Raw genomic sequence first — 25,921 nt, forward strand, 5'->3', positions numbered from 1 at the left:
GTAAAGTCCATGCCCCAACAAATTGAGTCTGTTCTGAGGGAAAAGGGGGGTGCAACTGAATATTAGGAAGGTGTTACACAAACAAGGAAGTGACATCATTCACGTGAGTCGCGCTCCATTTCCTCATTCTCCAAGTGGTGGGCAGGTCTATAGCGGCTCACGCCCCTCCCATCCACCACTTGGAGGGCGGGGTTTCGGCAAGTGTTGTCCATGCTGCCCAATGAGGTGTACCTGTCAGGAGACGGACAGAGGACTCAGTCAGAGACTAGGACGGGGGAGAAGACAGTGAGAGGAAACAGAGGACATGCTTGATTAAGAGGTGTGTATGTCTTCTTACCCTTTATCATATAGAATACAGTAGGGCACATATAGAGTCCTCAGGAATGACCAAATATCATAATACGTCCAGTCCTGATGGAGGGAGAGCAAGAGAGACAGAGATAGAGACAAGTGGGGTAGACGAGAGAGAGAGAGAGAGAGAGAGAGAGAGAGAGAGAGAGAGAGAGAATTAGAAGTATATCACACACACCCTCAGAAAGGGAACATTGCAAGCATCATGTCTCACTAGCAGGGGGTTGACCCTCATGTAGTCCGGCCATCCAGGGTCAGTGAGACACATGGGTGTGAGTGTGTGTGAGTAGGGGTCACTCCTCCTGGTGCCCATACACACAGCTCTCAGCTCCGGCCTCCTCTCCTGTACCTCACTCAATGCCTGCCGAATACTGCCCTCCACTGAGAAAATCTCCAGGTCATACCTATGGGAGATAGGATGGAGCTCTGCTAAATAGTGAGCCAAAGTCTCTGTATAATAATACTGTAATACATTTTATTATCAGAGTTTTGTTCAAACTCAAAGATGCAATGCAGATCAAGCTACAACCATACAGACTTGTTGGGGACAGAAAAAAAGTACATAGCTAACACAGAGGTGCAGTATATAGGGATTGAGGAAACGACCTAGCGATGCTAACGCTAACTACAGAGACCGATAGCTTACCTCTTTATTGTGTCCTGGAGGAATCTCTCCATCTCTGGGAAGGGAGAGACGATGCGAATGTACAGAGCCTTTACCTTGTCCTTACCCTCCGGATACCGCCTGTGAAGGAGGGGAAGAGAGAAAGAGAGAATAAATACGAGGTAGATTTTCCCAGTAAACAATCAATTCAGACAGGATAACACAAAATATGGGTTAAAAGTCAGTCTCATTCCTTCATTCTGTGTAGACAGAAAACTATCTTTATTGCCCTCTCTCTCTCTCACCGTTTCAGTGCAGCGTAATATAGATGTAGTAGAGCAGTGCAGTCTTTGCCTCCATTGAAGCCCACACAGATCTCCCCTGCCGAATACTGATCCAGAGCAGTCTCTATGGTCTTCAGAGCGTTTGCCACTTTAACACCCAGCGGTGTGCCTATGGGAGATGGAGTTCATAGACAGTTGGGGTCATGGGAAATGTAGTCACTGTCATTTTTTATGGGTACTCTACCTGTCCCTCCCTCCACCACCCGTCCCACCTTTGCGCGCGCGCACACACACACACACACACACACACCGCTGTTGGCCAGTGTGTAGACCTCCTCAGTAGCGATGGACACAGGGTCCGTGACCAGGGGAACCACACTGCCTTTGGGCATCTCCTCCAGCAGCTGAGCCCGGGCCTTCTCCACCTCCTCAGAGCTGTCTGAATCCAGCACCAGCCTGACCCGGTGGTAGTTACTGAGCCAGTCAGGGTAGGAGCCCAGAGCCACCTTCTTCCCCCAGCCCGCCTGCAGGCGGGTCAGCACCGGGGCGATCAACGCCTCGTCTGCATCCACAAACACCTACAACACAACACGGGGGAATACATAACATTATAATAGGCATCCATTGCAGCAGTGGTCCTGTGCAGGCTTTGTTCCAGCACAAACACAGCTGATTCAGCTCATCAAGGTCTTGATGATTAGTCTCTGAGATGGAACACAAGCCTGCACACCTGTGGGTCTCCAGGACCAGGAGTGAAGTGACGTTTGTCTATATGTTGAAAACGTCCTGTCGACTGTATTGTAGTGGAGCCAGACGGTTGGTCACCTCACCTCTCGTGTGTGGAAGGTGGTCCCTGAGCCAGCGAACAGGTGCTCCAGACCGTTGAAGGCTCTCTCCAACAGAGACGGGATCCCAGGGAAGATGTAGACGTTACGCACACTCACCTGGGAATGACACAGAGACGGAACCAGGACCAGCATGACATCAAGCATCTCCAGACTCTTAAGAAAGCCAGTGGCTCCAACACACTCATATCTCCTATCATTAAAATATATTTTACCTGGTTTCAGACACTGACCATCAGGTAGAACGTTCATGTTTTCTACATGATATCATGTTATACTACAGACCGTTGAAGGCTCTATCCTACCAATCCTTTTACTCAACTGGCCTACCTGGTTAAATAAAGGTGAAATAAAAAAAACAAAAAAAACAGATCATTGTAAATGGCTTAAACACTTTCCTGTGCTTGTTCAATTAACCATAATTAATGAACATGCACCTGTGGAACGGTAGGCAATTAAGACACTAAACAGCTTACAGACGGTAGGCAGTTATGAAAACTAAAGAGGCCTTTCTACTCACTCTGAAAAACACCAAAAGAAAGATGCCCAGGGTCCCTGCTCATCTGCGTGAACGTGCCTTAGGCATGCTGCAAGGAGGCATGAGGACTGCAGATGTGACCAGGGCAATAAATTGAAATGTCCGTACTGTGAGACGCCTAAGACAGCGCTACAGGGAGACAGGACGGACAGCTGATCGTCCTCGCAGTGGCAGACCACGTGTAACACCTGCACAGGATCGGTACATCCGAACGTCACACCTGCGGGACAGGTACAGGATGGCAACAACAACTGCCCGAGTTACACCAGGAACCCACAATCCCTCCCTCAGTGCTCAGACTGTCCGCAATAGACTGGACTGAGGGCTTGTAGGCATGTTGTAGGCAGGTCCTCACCAGACATCACCGGCAACAACGTCACCTATGGGCACAAACCCACCGTTGCTGGACCAGACAGGACTGGCAAAAAGTGCTCTTTACTGATGAGTTGTGGTTTTGTCTCACCAGGGGTGATGGTCGGATTCACGTTTATTTTTGAAGGAATGAGCGTTACACTGAGGCCTGTACTCTGGAGCGGGAGCGATTTGGAGGTGGAGGGTCCATCATGGTCTGGGGCGGTGTGTCTCACAGCATCATCAGACTGAGCTTGTGATCATTGCAGGCAAATCTCACCGCTGTGCGTTACAGGGAAGACATCCTTCTCCCTCATGTGGTACCCTTCCTGCAGGCTCATCCTAACATGACCCTCCAGCATTACAATGCCACCAGCCATACTGCTCGTTCTGTGCATGATTTCCTGCAAGACAGGAATGTCAGTGTTCTGCCATGGCCAGCGAAGAGCCCGGATCTCAATCCCATTGAGCACGTCTGGGACCTGTTGGATCGGAGGGTGAGGGCTAGGGCCATCCCCCCAGAAATGTCCAGGAACTTACAGGTGCGTTGATGGAAGAGTGGGGTAACATCTCACAGCAAGAACTGGCAAATCTGGTGCAGTCCATCAGGAGGAGATGCACTGCAGTACTTAATGCAGCTGGTGGCCACACTAGATACTGACTGTTACTTTTGACTCCCCATTTGTTCAGGGACACATTATTCCATTTCTGTTAGTCACATGTCAGTGGAACTTGTTCAGTTGATGTCTCAGTTGTTGAATCTTATGTTCATAAAAATATTTACACGTTAAGTTTGCTGAAAATAAACACAGTTGACAGCGAGAGGATGTTTCTTTTTTTGCTGCATATATATATATATATATAAGAAATAATGGTCCCTCCCCCCACCTGGGATATGGATGCCCGATGAAGACTTAAGGGTCTTCATCGGGCATCCATATATGGATCTGTGCCATTCACTTTGAACTGGACTGTTTACAGCATAAGCAGTCGTGAGTAGATGAGCTTGTTTTGAGATCAAAGTGTGAGCTGCATGTAGCCACTTGTGCACATCTGTTCATATCCTCCACTAGTTAGTGAGTTATTAGTCCAGTTATAGATCATTTGTAGTCAGCAATGGGGGAGTGGTTGCTTCCTACAAGAGCACAAAATGTGTACATGTCTAGCCATCTTTGAGATGCAAGTCAGGTAAAGAGCTTTTTTGTCTTAAAATGGACAGCGTTGTATTTTGAGACAGGCTTGAATAAGATAAGTAGCCAATAGGCAGATTATGGCATAATTTGTCTGATTCTCTGTAATAATGGTGTGGGAATAATAATGCTTTTTATTTTGTAAAGTGGTTTCTTGCATCAAACAACATTTTCAGTCACCTCCTCGTCTGAAGGACAAGTAGATAAACAGGTTAATGTCAAGCCCTGCATGTTTTTTCAAAAGTCTCATGGAATGTAGGCCTACATTGAACACCACACATCGGCTGCTACTGTAGGCTGACCGATAGAACAGCTATTTCCATGTACAAATATTATGGAATACATTTTCTCCATTGTTTTTGATGGTAGGCCACTCTGGTAGGCCTACATTATAATCAAATAGCCACAGTAGCCTACTTGACCACTGTCTGAAAACTGTAACTTAAAGCGGGTACAGCCTCAGTAAATGTGCGCTGGAAGTTGCACAGAATTTTCACAACATTCAAGTTTGCGCTCAGCAGACCTGCCAAAAATGTTTTGAGGGAACATTGGTCCCTACTTTTGCAGTCATGACACGTGGCGCTATGCTGTTAAATCCTGCTACATATTTATAGTTTGACCAGCTATTTTCAGAAAATTGTATTTTTTTCATTTGGTTGTCATATTGGCAGGTTTGCTAGCAACAAACTATTTAGCTAGCTTCTAGCCTAGTGTTTGATATGCAACGCGATCTCCTCGTAATGAACAGTGTCGACTATCCTGACGAGAAGGCAAACTTTTCTAGCTATACCAGGCAAAATCGGGCATTATCAGCTCATTGTTATCGATTTATTCAAATGAATGTCAATAGAAAACATCTACTTTGCTGTTATTCTTGCTGAAGAGTTTGTGACTGTGTTAGCCATAGCTAGCTGGCTAGCTAGCAAGCAAGGGATAAGAATGTTGGCAGCGAGCATGGCAACAGGACAAAGAACAAACGACTGGGTCACGTCCATAAATATCGAACTAATCATAACGAACCACTGGGTCGAGTCTTTAGCAACCAAAATATGAGTACGAATTTGCTTATATAAGTGAAAATATCAACGACCCCCCCCACTGGTTAATGTGTGCTTAGTATTGTTTTCTTTGGCAAATGTGGTATAAACGGGATAAACTAAACAAATGCAACAAAATAAACTTTGCTGTTATTCAGCTGCAGAGGTCGGGACTGTGTTGCTGTAGCTAGTTGGCTCTGCCGTCCGTTGGTTCCAAGGTAATGTACAGAACGTGGGCGTTTATCCCTTACATTTTAAAGGAATCAGATGATGCATTTTACATCATAATGTTGATGTGACAAGTGACGCTTTACTTCTTGAAAGTCCAATATCTTGACTTGACTGCTAACATTCAAAACATTTAAGGACTGTATCAACAGTGGACTAATGACAAAAAAAATACCAAAACATATTTTTTGTTCAACAGTAGTCAGCCACTGACCAGTGGGTAGCGTAGTGGCTGTCCAGTCTGAGGGTCAGTGCCGTAGTTGAGCTTGGCCGAGCGGGGGACCATGGCTAGCTTCATGGCTGCACTCTCCCTATCCACCACCCCAAAGAACTCCTCCACCAAACGGGTCAGCTCCGGGTGTGCATGCAGCTCCTCCTCGAACGCCATGGCAACGCTCTCGAAGGTGACGTCATCGTGGGTGGGGCCTATTCCCCCAGAGGTTAGCAGGTGTGTGTACTGTGGGGCCAGGAGGGCCACCTCCTTCGAGATGACCTCCTGCTGGTCAGGGATTACTGTGACACGCTGGACACACACTCCCAGCTTCCTCAGCGCTCGCAACAGGAAGGCACTGTTAGTGTCCACCGTGTGACCCTGAGAGAGAGTGGGGGGTAGAGGGAGGGAGAGAGACCCTTTAGATTAGCTAACTCCTAAGAGATAGGGACTTGGGGAGGAGGTTGTTTTCAGAGATCAGGCATATTCCACTCAGTACCAAGCCCCCATCTCCAGTATCACCTTGAGTATCTCGTCCCCGATGATGAGGATGGCTGCTGTGACAGCACCCCCCTTCTGTTGACAGGAGGTACCGCAGCTCTGGTGATTCTGGGCCATGGTTACAGTGGTGACCTGGGCGGCCACTCTCCTCATGCGCACCGCTGCTCTACTCAGCCTGGACACAGCCTGCAGCATCCAGACCTGAGACAGAAAGAGTGGGGGAAGAGAACCAACTAGAGAAGGAGGCAGGGAAGGAGAGGGACATGGAGGGTGAGTTATGGAGGAGTAAGAAAGGGGAGAATGGGTACTGAGCAGTACATACTAGTTCCAACAAGATCAAAATGTAGTCATTGGACACCAATAAGTTTGTCATCTTATTTACATAAGGCAGGGAGGGTAGACCAGGGAAGGAGTGTTACATACACAGGATTTCACCATAAATGATTGTCCAGTTGGCTACCTGTTCTATTTGAAATCCAAGCATTAACTTGGAGTTATGGTGGCTCAAATGTGTTGCTGCCTAAGTTCAAGATACATGTATGCTGTAGTTATAAGCCACCTGCCTATCTAGAGTAGCAGCCCTCATTCTCCATATACAACACCTGTTCTGCCAGTCACATTATGTTAAAGGTCTCCAAAGCACACACATCCCTGGGTCACTCCTCTTTTCAGTTCACTGCAGCTAGTGACTGGAAACAGCTGCAACAAACACTCAAACGGGACAGTTTTATCTCAATCTCTTCATTCAAAGACTCAATCATGGACACTCTTACTGACAGCTGTGGCTGCTTTGTATTGTTGTCTCTACCTTCTTTACCTTTGTGCTGTTGACTTTGCCCAATAATGTTTGTACCATGTTTTTGTGCTGCTACCATGTTTTGTTGCTACCATGTTGTTGTCATGTTGTGTTGCTACTGTACCATGCTGTGTTGTCATGTTTTTCTGCCTTGTTATGTTGTTGTCTTAGGTCTCTCTTTATGTAGTGTTGTGTCTCTCTTGTTGTGATGTGTGTTTTGTCCAATATTTATATTGTATTCATTTTTTTAATGCCAGGTCCCCGTCCCCACAGGAGGCCTTTTGGTAGGCCGTCATTGTAAATAAGAATTTGTTCTTAACTGACTTACCTAGTTAAATAAAGGTTAAATTTAAAAAAGTAAAGGGCGATCTCGCCACGGTCATTCGGCGAGGACAAGCTAGCCACAACCATTGCATTGGACCAGATACGGAAAAGGAAGCGAGACATCCCACTCGCACATATTTTTCTGGTTCATATTAAGTCAATGAACTAAGCAGACCAGATCCGGCTGCTATCCCTAAAGCAAACCGGAACTATGACAACTGTTTTCAAAGGTAAACGGCCTGCGTAAGATATCTTCATTTGGCCTATGATGATTGGACATCATATGCTAACAGCTAGTTAGTTACCCCCTGCGCAACGCGCATATGATTTTGTATGTAACCATGATCATTAGTTTAATGGCAACGTGATACCCTTTCTACAGATCATAATGTATCTCTGCTGTGACAATAGATAGCAACAATCATGTATTTGATAACCCGTATAATCAACAGACAAGTGCTTACCCTAAAGTCGCATACGTCCTCGTAATGTATAAACCGACAAACTGCATGTCCTTCAAACACTGGGCGGCTCTGCGGAGCCAATCAAGAGCAGTAAAGTGTAATCTCTGAATCCAGAAAGCCAATGAGCTGTGAGAAGGCGGGACGGAAAGTTACAACTGTTTGTGTAGCGGATGTACAGGGTGTGCAGTGTTGCACTGATAACGTGGTTTTGTCTAGAAGGGATACAACTTTTTTTTCGTAGTAGGTTTAGCATATCGTGAGCAGTAGGTTATGAGAAATAGGTCAAGGTTCTGAAAATAGTTAGGATTAGCTAAAATAAAATAAAAAATGCTTTTAACGGCAAATTTCACAACCTGTATCCCTTTTAGACAAGACCCTGATAACATGCACCCAGAGTATGCCTACAAGATTATTTTATGATTATAACAGTATTATTATATTAACCTCGACCAAGCAAAAACACATGTTTTAAGCCTATCTGCAACAGAGTTTACAATTCTTACAATGATTTGTGATAAACCATAAGAAAAACAATAAGTAGGCGGTAGAATGTACCCTATGTAGATATGTAGACTGTCCTTTGTACTTAATTGGTAGAGCATGGCGATTGGGTTGTAGGTTCGATTCCCACGTTGGACCAGTACAAAAAATGATTAAAATATGCACTCACTACTGTAAATCGCTCTGGATCGTCTGGTAAATGTAATTTTTTTTATTTTCTAATACCGTCAAGTACAAATATTAATATGTGCGCGTGCAAATATGGTATCTACCAGCAGAGGACTCCAGTGAACAGTATTCACTATGCATAAATGACTGGGCTACATGGAATTATCTAGACTATAGGCTATTTATCATATTTTACCTATTCAATAAGGGCCTTTTCTATTATTGAACCTTATTTGGTCTCAGTGATCCAATCATAAACATTATGAACTGCTATTCAGGTTTGTTCTCGTGCTCCTCGGTCAAGAAATGTTGTAGCCTATAACATAGGCATTACAGTTGCACTATGCAAATAATAATGTGTGATTCAACAAAGACTGTCTATGTGGTTTAATGTCAGTTTACTCGGTTATACCGTAGGCTGGTTTGTTATTGTTATTCTGTCAAGGCCGCTCAACCGCGGGCCAGGTGCAGAGAACAACACAAACTGAGTGACAAATGACGTTACCATTTGTTCGCGGAAGTGGCTTTTTTGTGTTGGTAGAAAGGGGGAGGAAAGGAAGAGAAACTAAAGAAGAAAAGTTTCAGCCCTCTTTCTAAAGAAATTCATATGCGCACTGTACGACAGCTGGCGATTTGAAGCTTCACATTCAGCCACTTGTGTAATTTAGTTAGAGGTAGGCCTACGGGACAACAACAGCTGGGAGAAAACAAGAGGCACAAAAGGGACAAGGATAGCTGGTAAGTTCTCCTGACAAATGTTCAGCACACTTCTCTGGGCATGGTTTGGCCTTGAATTTTAAGGGCTGCGTGTTGTAACGTGGTAGAGAGACGTTTTAGGACATTCCAATACTAAAGCAATAACATTCTGTCTGACAGATGAATATTATTTGCTATAGGCCGATTGTAGGCAACCTAGGCTATTCCTTTTTTGTTGTGCCATCAGTTCGATGTTGGCGAAACAATCTTTTGCTGATATCTATTCTAGCAAGACTGCTGAGTTCAGTGTGGCCGTACTACGAAAAAATGTAGTTATTGTAACATTGCGAAATATAGCCTAGTGATACAAAGTAACTAGTCTAGGCCGCACATTAAACATTGTATCCATTCAACAGAAGTCGCAAACAACCGTGTTGTCACTTTTGGGTGTTTTCAAAATAAAAGTGGTTTGCTGCATAGGCTACTAGAAATAGTGAGTTCTGTAGGCCTGGGTCCCTGGGATATCATTACTTTCCTCACGCCAAGTTGTCCAACTCTGTCATTTAAACTGTTCTGGTAACACTTTATAGACCTACATGAGTACCAATACTGTAACAAGAAAAGTAACAGCATTGTTTGTATTGGCATGTTGTTTACGTACTACTATAGCAGTATGGAGTTTGTTTGTTTTTCTACACGTGGAACAGGAACTGACCACTATTCCGCTTATGTAAACTCCACAAGACCTACTATGCAATGGAAACTATGCTACTGTTCTTACTATGTAAAAACATGTTAATGTGTTACCTGTGTTACCACACAGGTTTAGAGAAACTTAATCTAAAGTCTGACTAAAAAGGCTGGTTTTGGCTTTCTGTAAATGCTCTAGTTCTTTTTCAGTGACCTAATCAGAAGTTAGGATTACACTACATTTCTGTGATCTTTAGCATATTGTCAAGATGGCATTGTCATGGAGATTACTTAATGTTTCAATAGGTCTAGGTTCTATATTGTCATGGAGATGATCTAATGTTTCAATAGGTCCAGGTTCTATATTGTCATGGAGATGATTTAATGTTTCAATAGGTCTAGGTTCTATATTGTCATGGAGATGATTTAATGTTTCAATAGGTCTAGGTTCTATATTGTCATGGAGATGATTTAATGTTTCAATAGGTCTAGGTTCTATATTGTCATGGAGATGATTTAATGTTTCAATAGGTCTAGGTTCTATATTGTCATGGAGATGATTTAATGTTTCAATAGGTCTAGGTTCTATATTGTCATGGAGATGATTTAATGTTTCAATAGGTCTAGGTTCTATATTGTCATGGAGATGATCTAATGTTTCAATAGGTCTAGGTTCTATATTGTCATGGAGATGATTTAATGTTTCAATAGGTCTAGGTTCTATATTGTCATGGAAGTGTAACTATTTGTTTCAGACAACAATGATCATTTAAATCATCTGTAACAAGCCCTGACTAAAACAGTGCTCTGTAGTTGGCTACGTGCCATACAGAACATTCAACAACAAGCTGTGATGCTGGACCCTTCATTAGCCTATGATTCGGGCTCTATTGGTGTGGCCAGATACGTAAACACACACAGTTGTTATGGTTACCTACACCTCAGTCTGTGATGGGACTACTGTTGTTCGACAGCTGGCCTGGTCCTGAGCCCTATACTACGTATGTGGTTTGAGGAGTTAGCGAGGTAACTTTGGTCAACTCTTGAGTTCAACTCGGGATAACTGGTACCACGACAGTGGCTCACCTTTTAGCCAGATACATTTCTATGGCAACAAATCCAGAACTAACCTGCCCCTGGGCAGGCTTACTCAGGGTTAACTCCATGTATCCTGAATGAAGTATCACGAGTTAAAGACCAATAAAGTAAAACGTGTGTATAACTTAATACAATTATTATATCGATAGGAGTGGGGGAAAGGTGTTCGTGTATTGATAAGCACACTAAAGAAGACATTAACGGTAGTAAAATAAAGACGGCACTTCAACAAGCCTATTTTACACCACAGCCTGCTGAATTTGCAGCATAACTCTTTTCATTTTGCACAAATGAAGACGTGGCACTGACTCGCCCATGGATGGATGTTTCAGACTTGTCTCAATGAAAAGTTTGGCGTTCGACCAGACACGTGTGGCATGCATGCACAGTTACAAGCCTGCTAGAGTTAGCAGCAGGCATATAAGCAACATCCACTGTTGTAGTACGGATGAAGCCTGAGCTGGAATGTGACTAAAGCTGGCTAGCTTTAGAAAACCCTGAGTAGATCTAGGTTTAATCATAGTATACCACTCTGATGGTTTGGAGACACCCCAGACAGACAGGAGTCAGGGATGGAGTGGATAGAGGTAGGCCTATGTGTCGGAACAGACTGCTTCATAATATGCCCAGCTCCCATATCACACTCTCACACACTCCTAAACTCACTGTCAGTGGGTTATCTCTCTGATGGTGATGAAGAGGAGGAAGGCTTGACTGACTGCTGCATGGCTGGGCCTGGGGATAATACACTCAGAGACAGAAATGTCAGTGATAGAAATGTACACACACGCACACTACCAACTAATCTATTAATCTATCTGTCAATCAAAGACATCCTGTCTGACACAGAGTTTCACAATCCACCTCAGACCCTCTCAATCAAACCGGTTCTGCCCAGTCTAATGCAGACCCTATCAATCAAAAGCAGAACCAATCAGTCCTGTCTGTGTGATAAGCTTGGCTGGGTGACACCTTTCGTTAACTCCCTTTTGATTTGTCAGACAGGTGTGTGTATCTCCGCTCAAAAATAAGTGTGTGGAGCGCGTGCACGTATGCATGTGTGCGCACGTGTGCCAGCCCTTAGTTGCAATTGGCATCAGTCTTGGATTTCACTCAGCGTCAGTTTGTGTATCAATATGAGGCAGTGTCTGACATATAGCTCACTGCCAGAGAAAAAAGCCAAGCAGCTGGCTAGATACTGCTCTGTGTTAGCTGGCAAGATACTGTTTCAGCTGTTGTGAGCAGCAGCAGCTTATCTGCATCGAGAAGAGGTTTTGTTTCCATGGTTTTAAGAACATTCATATGTATGACCTTTGACTTATTTGGGTCCTTCATTCTAACACTTAATTGTGGACCCAAATAGTTTTTAGCGTGTGTGGATCTGCTCCTACAGTGTTTATCTGGGTCTCAGTGTGTGGTTGTCCGTCTCTTACAATGTAGCGGAAGAGATGGTGAGGCCTGAGCTCCACTTCCTGCCCTGCAGCCCTGGTCTGCCTCCTACTCACTTCACATAGACACTTAGAATACATGCTGAGCTGCAGACAGATTCACTCCCACATAGATACATTTAAACTAAAGGCCTACTAGTATTTACTTGATGCACATATCCCAAAGTAATTATTATGATACCACTATTCATAGATTATTAGATTCTTTGTGATACAAAACAGGGAGGTTTATCAGGGTTGCACATGCTTCATACTCAGGCCAGTAATATACTGGTGCTTCCTGTCGGTCACATTTGGTCAGCACAGTTAGAGGGGGACATTCCTAATGTCTGTTGTTATTAACAGAAGTACATATGAACAGGGAGCGAATGGAACTCCTGTCCACTGAATGGAACCGAATTAAATGAATAGAATGGTTAGCTCCCGTACTTCCTGGTCTCCTTTATGACATCTCTGTGCCTAATCCTGTTTTCTGCCATCCTAGGTTCATTTACATTTACGTCATTTAGCAGACGCTCTTATCCAGAGCGACTTACAAATTGGTGCATTCACCTTATGATGGCATTGGGTCTGTGTGCATTCATGGCATTGGGTCTGTGTGGTGTGACCTCTGTGTTGGAGGTTTGTGAGGTTAAAAGGGAACTGTTATTGTTTCTCTGTAAAGTGTTACACTCTGAGTTCCCTATGGTGTGCAGTCTGTGTAGTGTTACACTAATAGTTCCCCTGGCTGGCTGAGCCTGTAGTCAGAGCAGTGGTGAAGGAGTTCTCTGTCTACCATACCAGTATGTTTGTGAATAAAATGATACGACTCTGAGTTTCTTCAGTCTTTGGGCTGTTGTCTTGAATTATCCAATTTATTTGGGCCATGAGTTGTGTAGGGCAGGCTATGAGTCAGAGCGAGTCTGTATAGATTTGGACAGGACAGACCTGTCCTGTGTGCTGTAAAGTATTGGTCTCTGTTAAGGCCTGTTGTTCTGGACAGTGAGGTGTGTGCGCGTGCGTTTGTGTGTACAGCATTTATTGGGCCCTGTAGAATTGGTTAATATTCATCAAAGCAGCAACACAGAAGGGAGAGGGACATGGGGAGAAGAGATGGAGAGAGACCGATGGGAGATATCTTGTTATTCAGTCAATTCTAGCAGTGACTGCCCTGATAATTTTTGGTATATATATATATATATATATATATATATATATATATATATATATATATATATATATATTTGACAGCTTTGCACACTCTTAGTGAAGACATCAAAACCAAGAAATAACTAGAAGTCGACCGATTAATCGGAATGGCCGATTTCAAGTTTTCATAACAATCGGTAATCGGTATTTTTGGCAGCCGATGTATTTTATTTATTTTTTAATATTTTTTTAAACCTTTATTTAACTAGGCAAGTCAGTTAAAGAACACATTCTTATTTTCAATGACGGCCTAAGAACGGTGGGTTAACTGCCTTGTTCAGGGGCAGAACGACAGATTTTTACCTTGTCAGCTTGGGGATGCAACCTTACGTTAACTAGCCCAACGCTCTAACCACCTGCTTTACGTTGCCAAGGTAAGTTGCTAGCTAGCATTAAACTTATCTTATAAAAAAACAATCAATCAATCATAAACACTAGTTAACTACACATGGTTGATGATATTACTAGTTTATCTAGCCTGTCCTGCTTTGCATATAATCGATGTGGTACGCATTCGCGAAAAAGGACTGTCTTTGCTCCGAAGTGTACCTAACCATAAACATCAATGTCTTTCTTAAAATCAATACACAAGTATATATTTTTAAACCTGCATCTTTAGTTAATATTGCCTGCTAACATGAATTTCTTTTAACTAGGGAAAATGTGTCACTTCTCTTGCAAACAGAGTCAGGGTATATGCAGCAGTTTGGGCCACCTGGCTTGTTGCGAACTGTGAAGACTATTCTTCCTAACAAAGACAGCCGACTTCGCCAAACGGGGGAATGATTTAACAAAAGCGCATTTGCGAAAAAAAGCACAATCGTTGCACGACTGTACCTAACCATAAACATCAATGCCTTTCTTAAAATCAATACACAGAAGTATATATTTTTAAGCCTGCATATTTAGCTAAAAGAAATCCATGTTAGCAGGCAATATTAACCAGGTGAAATTGTGTCAGTTCTCTTGCGTTCATTGCACGCAGAATCAGGGTATACAGAATCTGGCTCGTTGCGAACTAATTTGCCAGAATTTTACGGAACTATGAAATAACATTGTAGGTTGTGCGATGTAACAGGAATATTTAGACTTATGGATGCCACCCATTAGATCAAATACGGAACGGTTCCGTATGTCACTGAAAGAATAATGTTTTCGAGATGATAGTTTCCGAATTTGACCATATTAATGACCTAAGGTTTATTATATTATAGTTAAGTCTATGATTTGATATTTGATAGAGCAGTCTGACTGAGCGGTGGTAGGCAGCAGCAGGCTCGTAATAGTCAAAGGTATATGGTTTAGAGAGAAATAGTCGACGCGTCATAATTCCTGTAATAACTTGTGGCTGAACTTGAAAGGGGTTCCTGCGTTATTTTACCGTTCATGTCATCCATGGAGAATGTCTTGATCTACTTCAAATAAGGTCTGTGTTTTGTGCTTAAACCGCCTCTGCGTTTTGATACCCGTGTAAATCTCACTAGGTAACGTTTGTCAACATATTTTCATAAATCCACTCTACAAAAAAATGTATCTTCGCTTATATTGATCAGAGTTATATCCTATGGATATCTACACAGTTATAAAATTGGCAAGGTGGTGTAAGCCTAAACCAAACACAGACCTTATTTTAAGTTAATCTAAAAATATCCTATGGAATAAATGAAGGAACCGCTTTTCAGATTTTGCTAGAAGGTGTCATGGGAATTATGACTCGCACTTTGGTAGTCAATTCTTACCATGCCCATTATTAAAATAGGATTTCCTGCATATAGAAATTACAGTTTTTGTTTTCAGCATTCATCACAGGTAACTTAAACTCTATTTTTATTATTCAAACAGTTGAGAGTATTTGTCTCCTAAGCAGACTCTTCAGTATCGTTGTCACTTCAGAGCTGTGTGTGTGTGTGTGTGTGTGTATACATATAAAAAAGCATAACAATAATCGGTCCTCCAATAATCGGTATCGGTATCGGCGTTGAAAAATCATAATCGGTCGACCTCTAGAAATAACACCATTATTCTACAATGTAGGAAATAGTGAAAAGAATGAGTAGGAGTGTCCAAACTTTTGACGGGTTCTGTATATACATTTTTACACCCAGGTTAAAACACTCACTAGACAGATTATTAGGTACACCCATCTAGTACCAGGTCAGACCCACTTTACCTCCAGAACAGCCTGAATTCTTTGGGACATTCTACAAGGTGTTGGAAACTTTCCACAGGGATGTTGGTCCATGTTTGCGTCATGGCATCATGCAGTTGCTGCAGATTGGACAGCGGTACATACATGCTGTGAACAGCCCGTTCCATCTCATCCTAAATATGATCTATTGGGTTGAGCTCTGGGGACTGACCAGGCCACAACAGTAAACTGAACCCGCTGTCATGTTCCAGGTGATGTTTCCACTCCTCAATTGTCCAGTGTTGGTGATCACGTGCCCACTGGAGGCACTTCTTGTTTTTAGCTGATAGGAGTGGAACCCAGTGTGGTCAGGACAGGAGGCAGGCAGAATGGGAATGTGTGTGTGTTTGAGTAGCTAAGTGTGTGAGTCGGCAATAATACCTTCAGAATGCCTGTCCCTTTTTAATAGCCGGGCAGCGGCACACATTCCAGCAAATAAACACCTGTTTCAAATAAAGGCCGTGTCTAAATGTAAAAGTTTGCGAGTGAACTTCAGTGAGTACAGTAAAGATTGTTCAAAAGAAGATAAAGGAGAGCATTGGATGAGACGACAGTGTGGTTTCACATGGTCGGCTCAACTACGGTGGATACAAGATGCAACGAGTGAGATAATGGTGCTGAAACGTGAAATCGGGGGTGTATGATAGGCAGCCTAGTCTTTGCATGTCTGATCTGTGATGGATTTGTTATTACAATGTTTATACTGGTCACAAACAGTGTGGTAGTCTTTTCAACATTTTATTGAGCAAGAGCTGTGTGCGTTCAGGAAATAGAAGCCTGGCTCAAATAAAAGCCTGTCTCTAATAAGCGCCGGTTGTGTTCAGTGATTTTAAAGCAAATAAACGCCTGGGATATTAATTGAAGTTTTACAGTATTTGGTATTGAAGGATAGAGGAAGGGACAGACTTGGAGAACCTGAGAGGAAAAGAGAAAATCAATGAGAGACAGAGCAGACAAAAGAGAGAAAGGGAAACAGACAAGAGTAAGTGAAGGAAGGAGAGCGGATAGAGCGAGAATAAAACGAGGATAGGGACAGAGTGAGAATAAGACGAGGAGAGAGGAAGGGAGAGCGGAAGAGAGGAAGGGAGAGAGTTTCAGTTTGTTTCCCTCTATCTGTTTGTCTCACATGTAGAACTGTTAACTGGTCGGTCGGCTGGTTGGGCCTGCTGAATGCTGAAGGCCTGGCTAATCTAATATCCATATCACCCCCTAATCACATTGATATACCCCCAATAACCGGACTATTTCTGGACCTGTTCTGTCACATTCACAACACACCATCTGACAGGGTTATATGTTGTGCGTGTGTGTACACTTATGACTGATTTTGGGAAGGAAAGCTGTTGTCTGGATTTATTTGACTAGTCCCTGTAAGTAATTCCTTTCATTCCACAATGTGTGTCTGAACATGCTCAATACTCACACACACACACACAAAGACACACAGTTGTTGGTATGTGTGGATACAAAAACAGCTTGCCTAACGTGTGTGTGTGTGTGTGTGTGTGTGTGTGTGTGTGTGTGTGTGTGTGTGTGTACCTTTGTGCTCACCTGAGCACGGAGGTCACATGACTCTCTCCACAGCTGATCCCGGGAGCAGTGCATGCTCCAAGCCAAGTGTTTGTGAGGGGATCATTTAGGAGAACTATGATTCGCTACATGTACAAGTGATTGGCTAAGAGAGTGTGTACCGTGTGCTGATGTGCGCTTTGGTGTTTTTAGGGTTACAGACACTCACAGGCAGTCAGTGTTGTCCCATGGAATACGTGGTAAGAACTTGAGACAAACACACACACACAGAGGCATATGGGTTGCTGGTTGCTCCTCCCACTGTCAGTATCTCCCTGCTGTAAAGGACATTGTTTATTTGTCTGTCTAAGCCATTTAGAGGTGTGTGTGTGTGTGTGTGTGTGTGTGTGTGTGTGTGTGTGTGTGTGTGTGTGACGCTGGTGCAGGGCCTGGTGTGGGGTTGCTGGGTGTGCGTTCAACAATCACAACAATCACTCTGTATACCGCTGTGATCTGTATGGTGAACGATGTCATCACACTGTGGGTGTGCGTTCAACAATCACTCTGTATACCGCTGTGATCTGTATGGTGAACGATGTCATCACACTGTGGGTGTGCGTTCAACAATCACTCTGTATACCGCTGTGATCTGTATGGTGAACGATATCATCACACTGTGGGTGTGCGTTCAACAATCACTCTGTATACCGCTGTGATCTGTATGGTGAACGGTGTCATCACACTGTGGGTGTGCGTTCAACAATCACTCTGTATACCGCTGTGATCTGTATGGTGAACGGTGTCATCACACTGTGGGTGTGCGTTCAACAATCACTCTCTGTGGGCAACGCTTTGTAACGCTGAGGTGTTGACGTGGGTTCTGTGGTTCTCTCCCTGATTCTGTCTCTCTAGCAGTTCTGCAGTTCTAGATCTTCTTCTGTGTTTCTGTCTGAATCTCGGTTCTCATCACTGGAAGTTCTCACTTGGTTCCACTGATCACTTTGGTTTTCTCTTTTATTTTTAAGACTTTAAGAATATGTATCTTGACTGCCACATCAAGTGTATTGTTTCTGTTGTTACTGTCCTGTTTGTGAGATAATAACCTGTTCTTTACCAGCGGTGAACTCAAGTGGTACAGTAGCTGCTTGACATTGTCAGGTTAAGTGTCCATATTTGGCCGTATACATCAAGGTTATTCCCAATGCCCTCAAATCAGCCTGCATCTCTGGTCTGTGTGATATGTGTGGTCTGTCTGTTTGGTCTGTCGAGAGAGAGACTCTCCCCTCCCTCTCTTCCTCTGTGTGTTTCCCTCCTCTTTACTCTTTCCCTCCATCTCAATTCAATCTCTCCCTCTGGTTCTCAGGTTACCAAACAGGAAAAAGGGGAGGAGCCTTTTAGAGGGGGAAACAGCCCATGTGGGCTCTACTATCTCCATCCCGCTCTCCTTCCCCTCCTCCATCCATCCTGTTGTCCTTCCCCTAGTGTGTGTGTGTGTGTGTGTGTGTGTGTGTGTGTGTGTGTGTGTGTGTGTGTGTGTGAGAGAGAGAGAGAGAAAATTGCTCAGTGCACACACGTGCATATACTGTTGAATGATTTAGACTGCAAAGTGGGAGAGGGGAAAAGGGGAGGAGAGAGGGAAATGGGAACGGGAAGGAGGGAGGGAAATGGAACGAGAGAGGGAAATGGAAGGAGGGAGGGAAATGGAACGAGAGAGGGAAAGGGAAGGAGGGAGGGAAATGGAACGAGAGAGGGAAAGAGAAGGAGGGAGGGAAATGGAACGAGAGAGGGAAAGGGAAGGAGGGAGGGAAATGGAACGAGAGAGGGAAAGGGAAGGAGGGGTGAGCAGATGAGACAGAGGAAAAAAAGCAGCAGCGCATGAGAGAGAGAGAGAGAGGCGGCATCACCCAGACAGACAGATAGACAGAGAGGGAGAAGGAGAGGATAGACAGTGGGCTCGTCTCTCACTCAGACAGAGCTGGAAGGAAAGCAAAGGGGGATGAGAGAGCGAAGCAAGAGGAGGAGAGGAAGACAATGAAGGAGTGCCGTTGTTCAGCCCTGCCGTTCTGCTGTTTCACATTCCGCTGAGACGGGGGAAGAGAGGAGGAGGACAAGCGGAGGAGAGGATATGAGATCTGGCAATGACTTTGTGATTTGAACGAGTGGAAGAGAGGAGAGAGGGAGAGGGTGTTTAAACATGAATATGGTTCTGATGTGAATATGGAGCTCTGTTAATACCATGCTACGGATAATCACCTCTACTCTGTCTAACCCAAAATAAGGAACAATTGTTTTACATTTTTCATTCACTCTTGAAGCAAAGGAAGAGTTCTCAAGGAATTTATTCACAACTCAAGACAAAAAAAATTTACCTTTTTTTTTGTAAAATAAACAATTATAGGTGGAAAAAAACCTGCTCTGCAGATTATTATACAATCACCACCTTTGTGGTTACTTACCTAACAGTTAGGACTGTTCAGGAAAACATTCAGGTTGTTGTTATGCAATTTTTTTTTTGTGTTAGCTATTGTGATTAGTAAAGTTTATTGATATTAATATTGACATATATGAAAGTATTTCATCCTCTGAAGCAATATATGTTGTGTTAATCCATGTGTCCTAGCCAGTCTGGAATCAGCCAGGTTGGGATGTCAACATTGATTTGGTTTTATGGCCGGTGCGACGTGGGCCAAACTTTGATCATTTCCTGAGTGGTATTGATCCCTCCAGGAGTCTCTGGCTGGCCGACCGGCTGTAGTTTCTCCAGTTAGATGTTAAAGACCGTAATGGGTCCGTCTCGGCTCTGCTTAGCTGCTCCTGGGCTCTGATTTGTGGAAGCAGTCTGTTATCTCTTTGTCTGAGATGTTTCTGCCGCTGTCAGGATTTCTCAATATAGATCCTGAGCAGGCTTCTCTTTTAATGTCTGTTGCCACGGCAACGTACATCCGCCGCAGTCAGAGACAGACTGAGATGTAAAGTTCTTTTGAGTCTTTTTCTCTTTTTTCAAACACTGGTGCTGTTCTTTCTATACGTGTCTGTCTAGAGTGGTGATGACCAGGAGAAACAGTCCAGACAGGACCAGACTAGTGGTGGGGTGGTGATAACCAGGAGAAACAGTCTAGACTACTGGTGGGGTGGTGATGACTAGGAGAAATAGTCCAGACAGGACCAGACTAGTGTTGGGGTGGTGATAACCAGGAGAAACAGTCTAGACTACTGGTGGGGTGGTGATAACCAGGAGAAACAGTCTAGACTACTGGTGGGGTGGTGATAACCAGGAGAAACTGTCTAGACTACTGGTGGGGTGGTGATAACCAGGAGAAACTGTCTAGACTACTGGTGGGGTGGTGATAACCAGGAGAAACAGTCCAGACTACTGGTGGGGTGGTGATAACCAGGAGAAACTGTCCAGACTACTGGTGGGGTGGTGATAACCAGGAGAAACAGTCCAGACTACTGGTGGGGTGGTGATAACCAGGAGAAACAGTCTAGACTACTGGTGGGGTGGTGATAACCAGGAGAAACAGTCTACACTGGTGGGGTGTTAGTGTGTAGAACCTCTAACCTATTTATGTAAATGTAGGCTCTGTCTAGAATTCGATGCAGTGTTCTTACTGGTTTGCCATGAGGTATATCTCTCGTTGTCTCTCTTTAGCTTGTGCTGTGCCATCTTCACTGGTAACTAGCGTCCTGACCGGGACAGGTGGTATACCAAGCCAATGTCAGAAATGACTGGACTAATCTGGATTATAATCAGATGATTCTACTGATACTATATGTGGACATATCATTCACTTTGTACAGCTGTGGAACTGTGTAGTCTTAACTGGTATCGTCAACTGTGTGTTATTTATGTGTTAGTGTAGTGGTGACTTTCTCCACTTGTTGTGTGTTTTCTATGTGTGTAGGAGAATCAGGACATCTCCTCAGGTAGAGGGCGCTGTACTCTGCACTCGTCTGACCTACACTGTGTTTTATTCTGTGCACTAACATCTGGCAGGGCGAGGGTTAAACCTGCTGTACTAGCATTAACCTGTGTATGTTTGCTAACTGACTCGTTGGCTATGTTTGTGACATCTCGTCACTGTTAGCGAATGTTGCTAGCGTTTCACAATTGAACGCAACTCTATACGTTCATCTGTGTTGACATTTATATTTTAGTCATTTAGCAGGCACTCATTTCCAGAGCGACTTAGAGTTGTGAGTGCATACTTGTTTGTACTGGTCCCCCGTAGGAATCGAACCCACAACCCTGGCGTTGCAAGCCTAATGCTCCACTAGGTGAGCCACACGGGACACGTTGGCTACAGCCACTAATTGACCGTCGCGATCTGACCATCTAGCCTGCAGTTAGCATTCCACTGGTAGTGCTACAGCACTAGGACAAATAGACATTTAGAGCATAGACTATAATCAGTCAGGCTGTGCTAAGAGCCTGCCGTAGGCTGTCGTAAGACCTTCATAGCCCCTACATAGCACTTCATAGCTAATCCCAATCTGTATCCTGATGCGTTCTGGTGCTCTCTGTCTGGGAGGAGACGTTAGCTAGCGAGTGCTGTGGCAGGCTCGGTAGACAGACGCTCTGGTGCTAGACTGGTGGGATCGAGCGAGCGTCCCTCTGGCTGTTGCTAGGCAGCCAAAATCAAACGGCTAGCTGCTAGCCCTCTGCTAGCCCTCTGCTACCAAACATACAGGGCTTTAGCCGTTAGCGCTTGTTGTTGAAAGTCAACTTTCTCTGGTATCGTGAAACTTTTGGTGCCAAATTGTCAATCTGTTACAAAGTTTTATCTCAGTGGGTCAAACCTGGCAGAGTAATGGTTAGAACATGTGTAAAGTGCTGGAAACAACACTGATATGTGAGCTGACAAGCCCTGGTGTTATATTACAGCTTCAACCTCCACTATTCAGTTCAGTGAGTTGTCTTGCAGCTGGAGACTGTTCATGTAAGACAACTTTAGGTTTCTCTTTGGATGGACTGTTCGGACTGTAGTTAGCTCCTGTGTTTCTAGTTAGGCTAGTACTGGACCATACAGTGCTGTGTCAAGAAATACACATGCTTCTCTCAGGTAACTGACTATTGGCTTGGCTTGTTTAAACAAGACTATTTCTGTGGTATCAATAAGGGGAGGGAGGTTTAATTGAGTGTAATGACTGGGTGATTGAGTTCTCTAACAAGCCTCCAGTACCATTCAGGTCTCATTATCATCAAAACAATCCCACCGGTGGTGTCATCAGCCAATGACCTACATTCTCTCTTGTTACATCACCACTGTGTGTGTCACTGTTTCTGTAACCAGAAAAAGGCAACTTCTCCAACTCTAGCACTTCTGATGCTATGGTGCTCCAGAACGTATCCATCTAACCAGGGCAGCAATGTTCTAGAACAGCCATATCAGAAACTTCAGTCAGGGACAAGCCCAGCATCTGGTGTTTTCTTATTTATAGGTATTTTTCTTATCTAGTGGTGTCTGTTAATAGGTTATGTGCATTGTATAGACTCTGGCTGTAGTTACAGAGTGAGTGAGTGTGGAGAGAGACAGACAATCTTTAAAGTAGAGGGACTGTTTAAGAGGACAGTCTGGAGAACGGGAAAGGAGACGAGGGGGGGGGGGGAGGGGGAGCGAGAGATCATTTGGAAGAGAAGGCAGGAAGTGGTGGAGCGAGAGAAGGAGGAAGTGCAGCGGCTACTGAGGGAGGCACAGAAAACAGTGTGGAGGAGGAGAGAGGGATTCCAGGAGAGGATAGGAGAGGACAAGCTGAGGGGAGAGAGAAGCACAGAGAGGGGGAGAGAGACCGCCCAGGAGGTGATCTGGAGGAAGAGAGAGGAAGAGGGGGAGAAAGAGAGGGAGAAAGCCAAGGCCATCCAGAGAGGACACGAGACCATCTGGAGGAAGAGAGAGAGGGAGTGAGGAAAAGAGAGCGAGAGAGAGTGGGTAAGGAAGAGTGAGTGAAAGTACAGAGGAGGAAGAGTTAAATTACTTAGGAGTATTGTCCAGCAGCCTTGGAACCTGAAAAACAAAGCTGCTCGCAGGAGAGAAAGAGGGATAAAGAGAGAGCGGAATAAAAAGCAGGAGGGATAAAGGGAGTTTTTCCCTGCCAGAATTGGTGTCTGGCCATAGATCAGCAGGTCTTAACAGAACTTTGCTATATTAAGCTCTGCAGATAATCTTACTCTGTTGTATCGACCCGTTACTGCTGTGTCTTGGCAGTGTGTGTGTGTGTGTGTCCCTTCTGATCTACTCGTTGGCAGCTGATAGGGTTTTTATGGGCCCGTGTCAGGCAAGAGAGGCTAGTGAGCTACTGCCCCGACAGACACGCTGAAACGCGCACACACACACCACAGACTCACACACTCTGTGCCATTTACAGGCAGTAGAGTAGGTTTCTACTCCAACACATGCTAACACACACAGACACATGAGGGTAGGCCCCTTGATGCAGTAACTCGCACTACCTGAGTGTCTGTGTCAATAGACAATCACATTCTGAGGTTGTATGTGGAATCTCCATGGTGCTTAAAGATGAACAACTGGACTTAAGTGCCATGCTACATTAGTTGACATGCTGATGTGCTCAAACAGCATTGTTCAGAACAGGTGCTGCATACTTGATCACAAAAATCCTTTTTGATTCTGTCTATTGGAAAGTGGCATTCATTTCTGTGGATTGAAAGTCATAAAATGTTGTAAGACTGACAGCATAGACACCAAACAACTCTATCACTCATCAGTGTGCTGGGTTAGACTCTTAGAGAGCGATCCCCTCTGATCTTCAATCGCTCCTCTTGCTGCTCTCCTCTGTCTTGTAGATGAAGGTGGTTCTTGCGCAGTGTCTGCCGCACTGCCTGACAATGACGGGAGGAAATAAAACAGGGCGGACGGACAGACAACGGTCACTGAGAGGGAAAGAAAGACAAGAGTGTGTTTTTGAGTGAGAGACTGATAATACAGAGAAAGAGAGAATGAACCACCGTTGTTGTTCAGACTGAATCACACCAGAGAGGGTGGACTTGTTAGAGAAACACTGAAATAACATTGAACATCTCAGATCCATGATGGAGCTGGTCCCTAAAACTAAGTACACTCACTTCCGGAGTGAATCTCTCAGTTCGAATGACGATACCAACTCCAACCCTTTCTCCCTCCCCCCTTCCACCCCCGCAACCCCCCTCACCCCTCCTGGGCTACCCTCCTCCCTCTCCTCCTCCTCTCTCACCCCCATCCTCCCCCCTTCCTCCCCCCGCCGGGCCGAGAACAGCCCCACCACGCTCTGTTCCTTCTTCCCCAGGATGGGAGCCCTTCGCCTGGGCGTCTCTACCACTCTACTCCCAGGCCTCAAGGTCTCCAGCAGGCCTCAGCGGGCTCAAGCCCCCATGGGGTCTTCAGGGGGTAACAGTTCCAGCTCTCCCACTCCTCACCCCCCTCCCTGTCTAACAGCCCCCTCTCCCCCTCATCGCCCCCCTCTGCAGGATATGAACCGGCTGGGTGGGGCATCCAGGAGGGCGCGGGTGGAGGGGGGGCAGCTGGGGGGAGATGAGTGGACGCGCCACGGCTCCTTCGTCAACAAGCCCACCAGAGGATGGCTACACTCAGACCTTGTGGTCAGCACCACTGGGGTTGCCTACTCAGTACGGGTAAGAGTTGGTTGTTCTGTCTGTCTGTTTTTCAGTTTGTAGGATGTAGGCCTATAGGCTAGTACTTGCATATTTCTTTAACTTTCCATATCTGTCAATTTTTCTGTTGCTCTCTCAAAATGATCTATTCTCTTGTCTGTCCATCTTTCTGTCTGTCTCTATCTGTTCCATCTGCCCCTCCGGTCAGTGTGGGTGTTCTGGAGGAAATGGAATCCTAGTTCATATGAGTTCCTTTCCTGTTTCCTGTGTAGTGTATGGGCTGTGTGGAGAGGAGTGCTATAGGAAGTGGCATCCCTGTTCATATGCGTCTCCTCTCTATTTCCTGTGTAGTATATGGGCTGTGTGGAGGTGCTACAGTCTATGAGGGCACTGGACTTCAACACCAGAACTCAGGTCACCAGGTGAGAACCTCCAATTGTTCAAGGGATAGTTCACCCAATTACAAAATGTCATGTTGGTTTTGTTACCCTGTAAGCAGTCTATGGAAACATTATGACAATCAAAATCCCCCGGAAGTATCTAAAATTGATTTTGAAGCTCAACAAAGTCACTTTATAGATGATTTGAACATGATGTGCGGAAAATGCTAATATCGGTACCATGACTTGAATGGGATTTGTGCAACAATTGCTAAAACCTTAGCATTTGGAAACAGTGCCAGGAAAACTAAACCAAGGCATGGATTGCTGTCATACCTTGTCCTTAGACTGCTTACAGGGTAAGGAAACCAATGTGTTATTTTGTCATTTGGGTGAACTATCCCTTTAAGCTGTTGTTTAGGGCTAATGATCAAGTTACTGCATGCAGATGTACTGTGGTTAGGTAGTACAAAACAGAGCCATGTAGTTAGAGCTAAGTGCTGTATGGGTCTCTGGTTCAAAACAGAGCCATGTAGTTAGAGCTAAGTGCTGTGTAGGTCTCTGGTTCAAAACAGAGCCATGTAGTTAGAGCTAAGTGCTGTATGGGTCTCTGGTTCAAAACAGAGCCATGTAGTTAGAGCTAAGTGCTGTATAGGTCTCTGGTTCAAAACAGAGCCATGTAGTTAGAGCTAAGTGCTGTATGGGTCTCTGGTTCAAAACAG

At 44.6% G+C, this 25,921-nt stretch overlaps 2 protein-coding genes across 4 annotated transcripts in view; one reads left to right on the forward strand and one right to left on the reverse strand.

Annotated features, from left to right (window-relative positions):
- On the reverse strand, positions 1-7,771 carry LOC115186451 (FAD synthase-like). The gene is made up of 10 exons (XM_029746080.1): positions 7,725-7,771; positions 6,162-6,373; positions 5,643-6,020; positions 2,070-2,183; positions 1,550-1,817; positions 1,261-1,408; positions 998-1,096; positions 566-755; positions 338-411; positions 1-231 (listed from the first exon to the last, which is right to left on the reverse strand). The coding sequence occupies exons 2-10, from the start codon at positions 6,333-6,335 to the stop codon at positions 96-98; spliced, it is 1,581 nt and encodes a 526-aa protein (XP_029601940.1). The 5' UTR covers positions 6,336-6,373; positions 7,725-7,771; the 3' UTR covers positions 1-95.
- Positions 7,772-8,783: 1,012 nt separating this feature from the next.
- The window catches only part of LOC115186485 (SHC-transforming protein 1), a 30,707-nt gene continuing 13,569 nt past the window's right edge, over positions 8,784-25,921 (forward strand). The window contains exons 1-4 of one of the 3 annotated variants that reach the window (XM_029746116.1): positions 8,784-9,131; positions 17,424-17,470; positions 24,676-24,840; positions 25,171-25,241. In XM_029746116.1, the coding sequence (XP_029601976.1) occupies positions 17,459-17,470; positions 24,676-24,840; positions 25,171-25,241 (248 nt within the window). In that variant the 5' untranslated portion in view covers positions 8,784-9,131; positions 17,424-17,458. Of the gene's footprint in view, positions 9,132-17,423; positions 17,471-23,092; positions 24,841-25,170; positions 25,242-25,921 lie in introns of those variants that run through there. The other 2 variants (XM_029746121.1, XM_029746109.1) reach the window with 2 other exon arrangements.

The sequence above is a fragment of the Salmo trutta genome, chromosome 3, assembly GCF_901001165.1.
Source record: "Salmo trutta chromosome 3, fSalTru1.1, whole genome shotgun sequence".
Lineage (NCBI taxonomy): Eukaryota > Metazoa > Chordata > Actinopteri > Salmoniformes > Salmonidae > Salmo > Salmo trutta.

Coding starts and splice junctions, on each gene's coding strand:
- LOC115186451 (XM_029746080.1), bottom strand. CDS start 6,335: ATGCTGCAGGCTGTGTCCAGGCTGAGTAGAGCAGCGGTGCGCATGAGG. Junction 2,184..5,642: donor AGCCACTACGCTACCCACTG/GTCAGTGGCTGA, acceptor TGTCATTCCCAG/GTGAGTGTGCGTAACGTCTA. Junction 756..997: donor CTCCAGGACACAATAAAGAG/GTAAGCTATCGG, acceptor TATCTCCCATAG/GTATGACCTGGAGATTTTCT.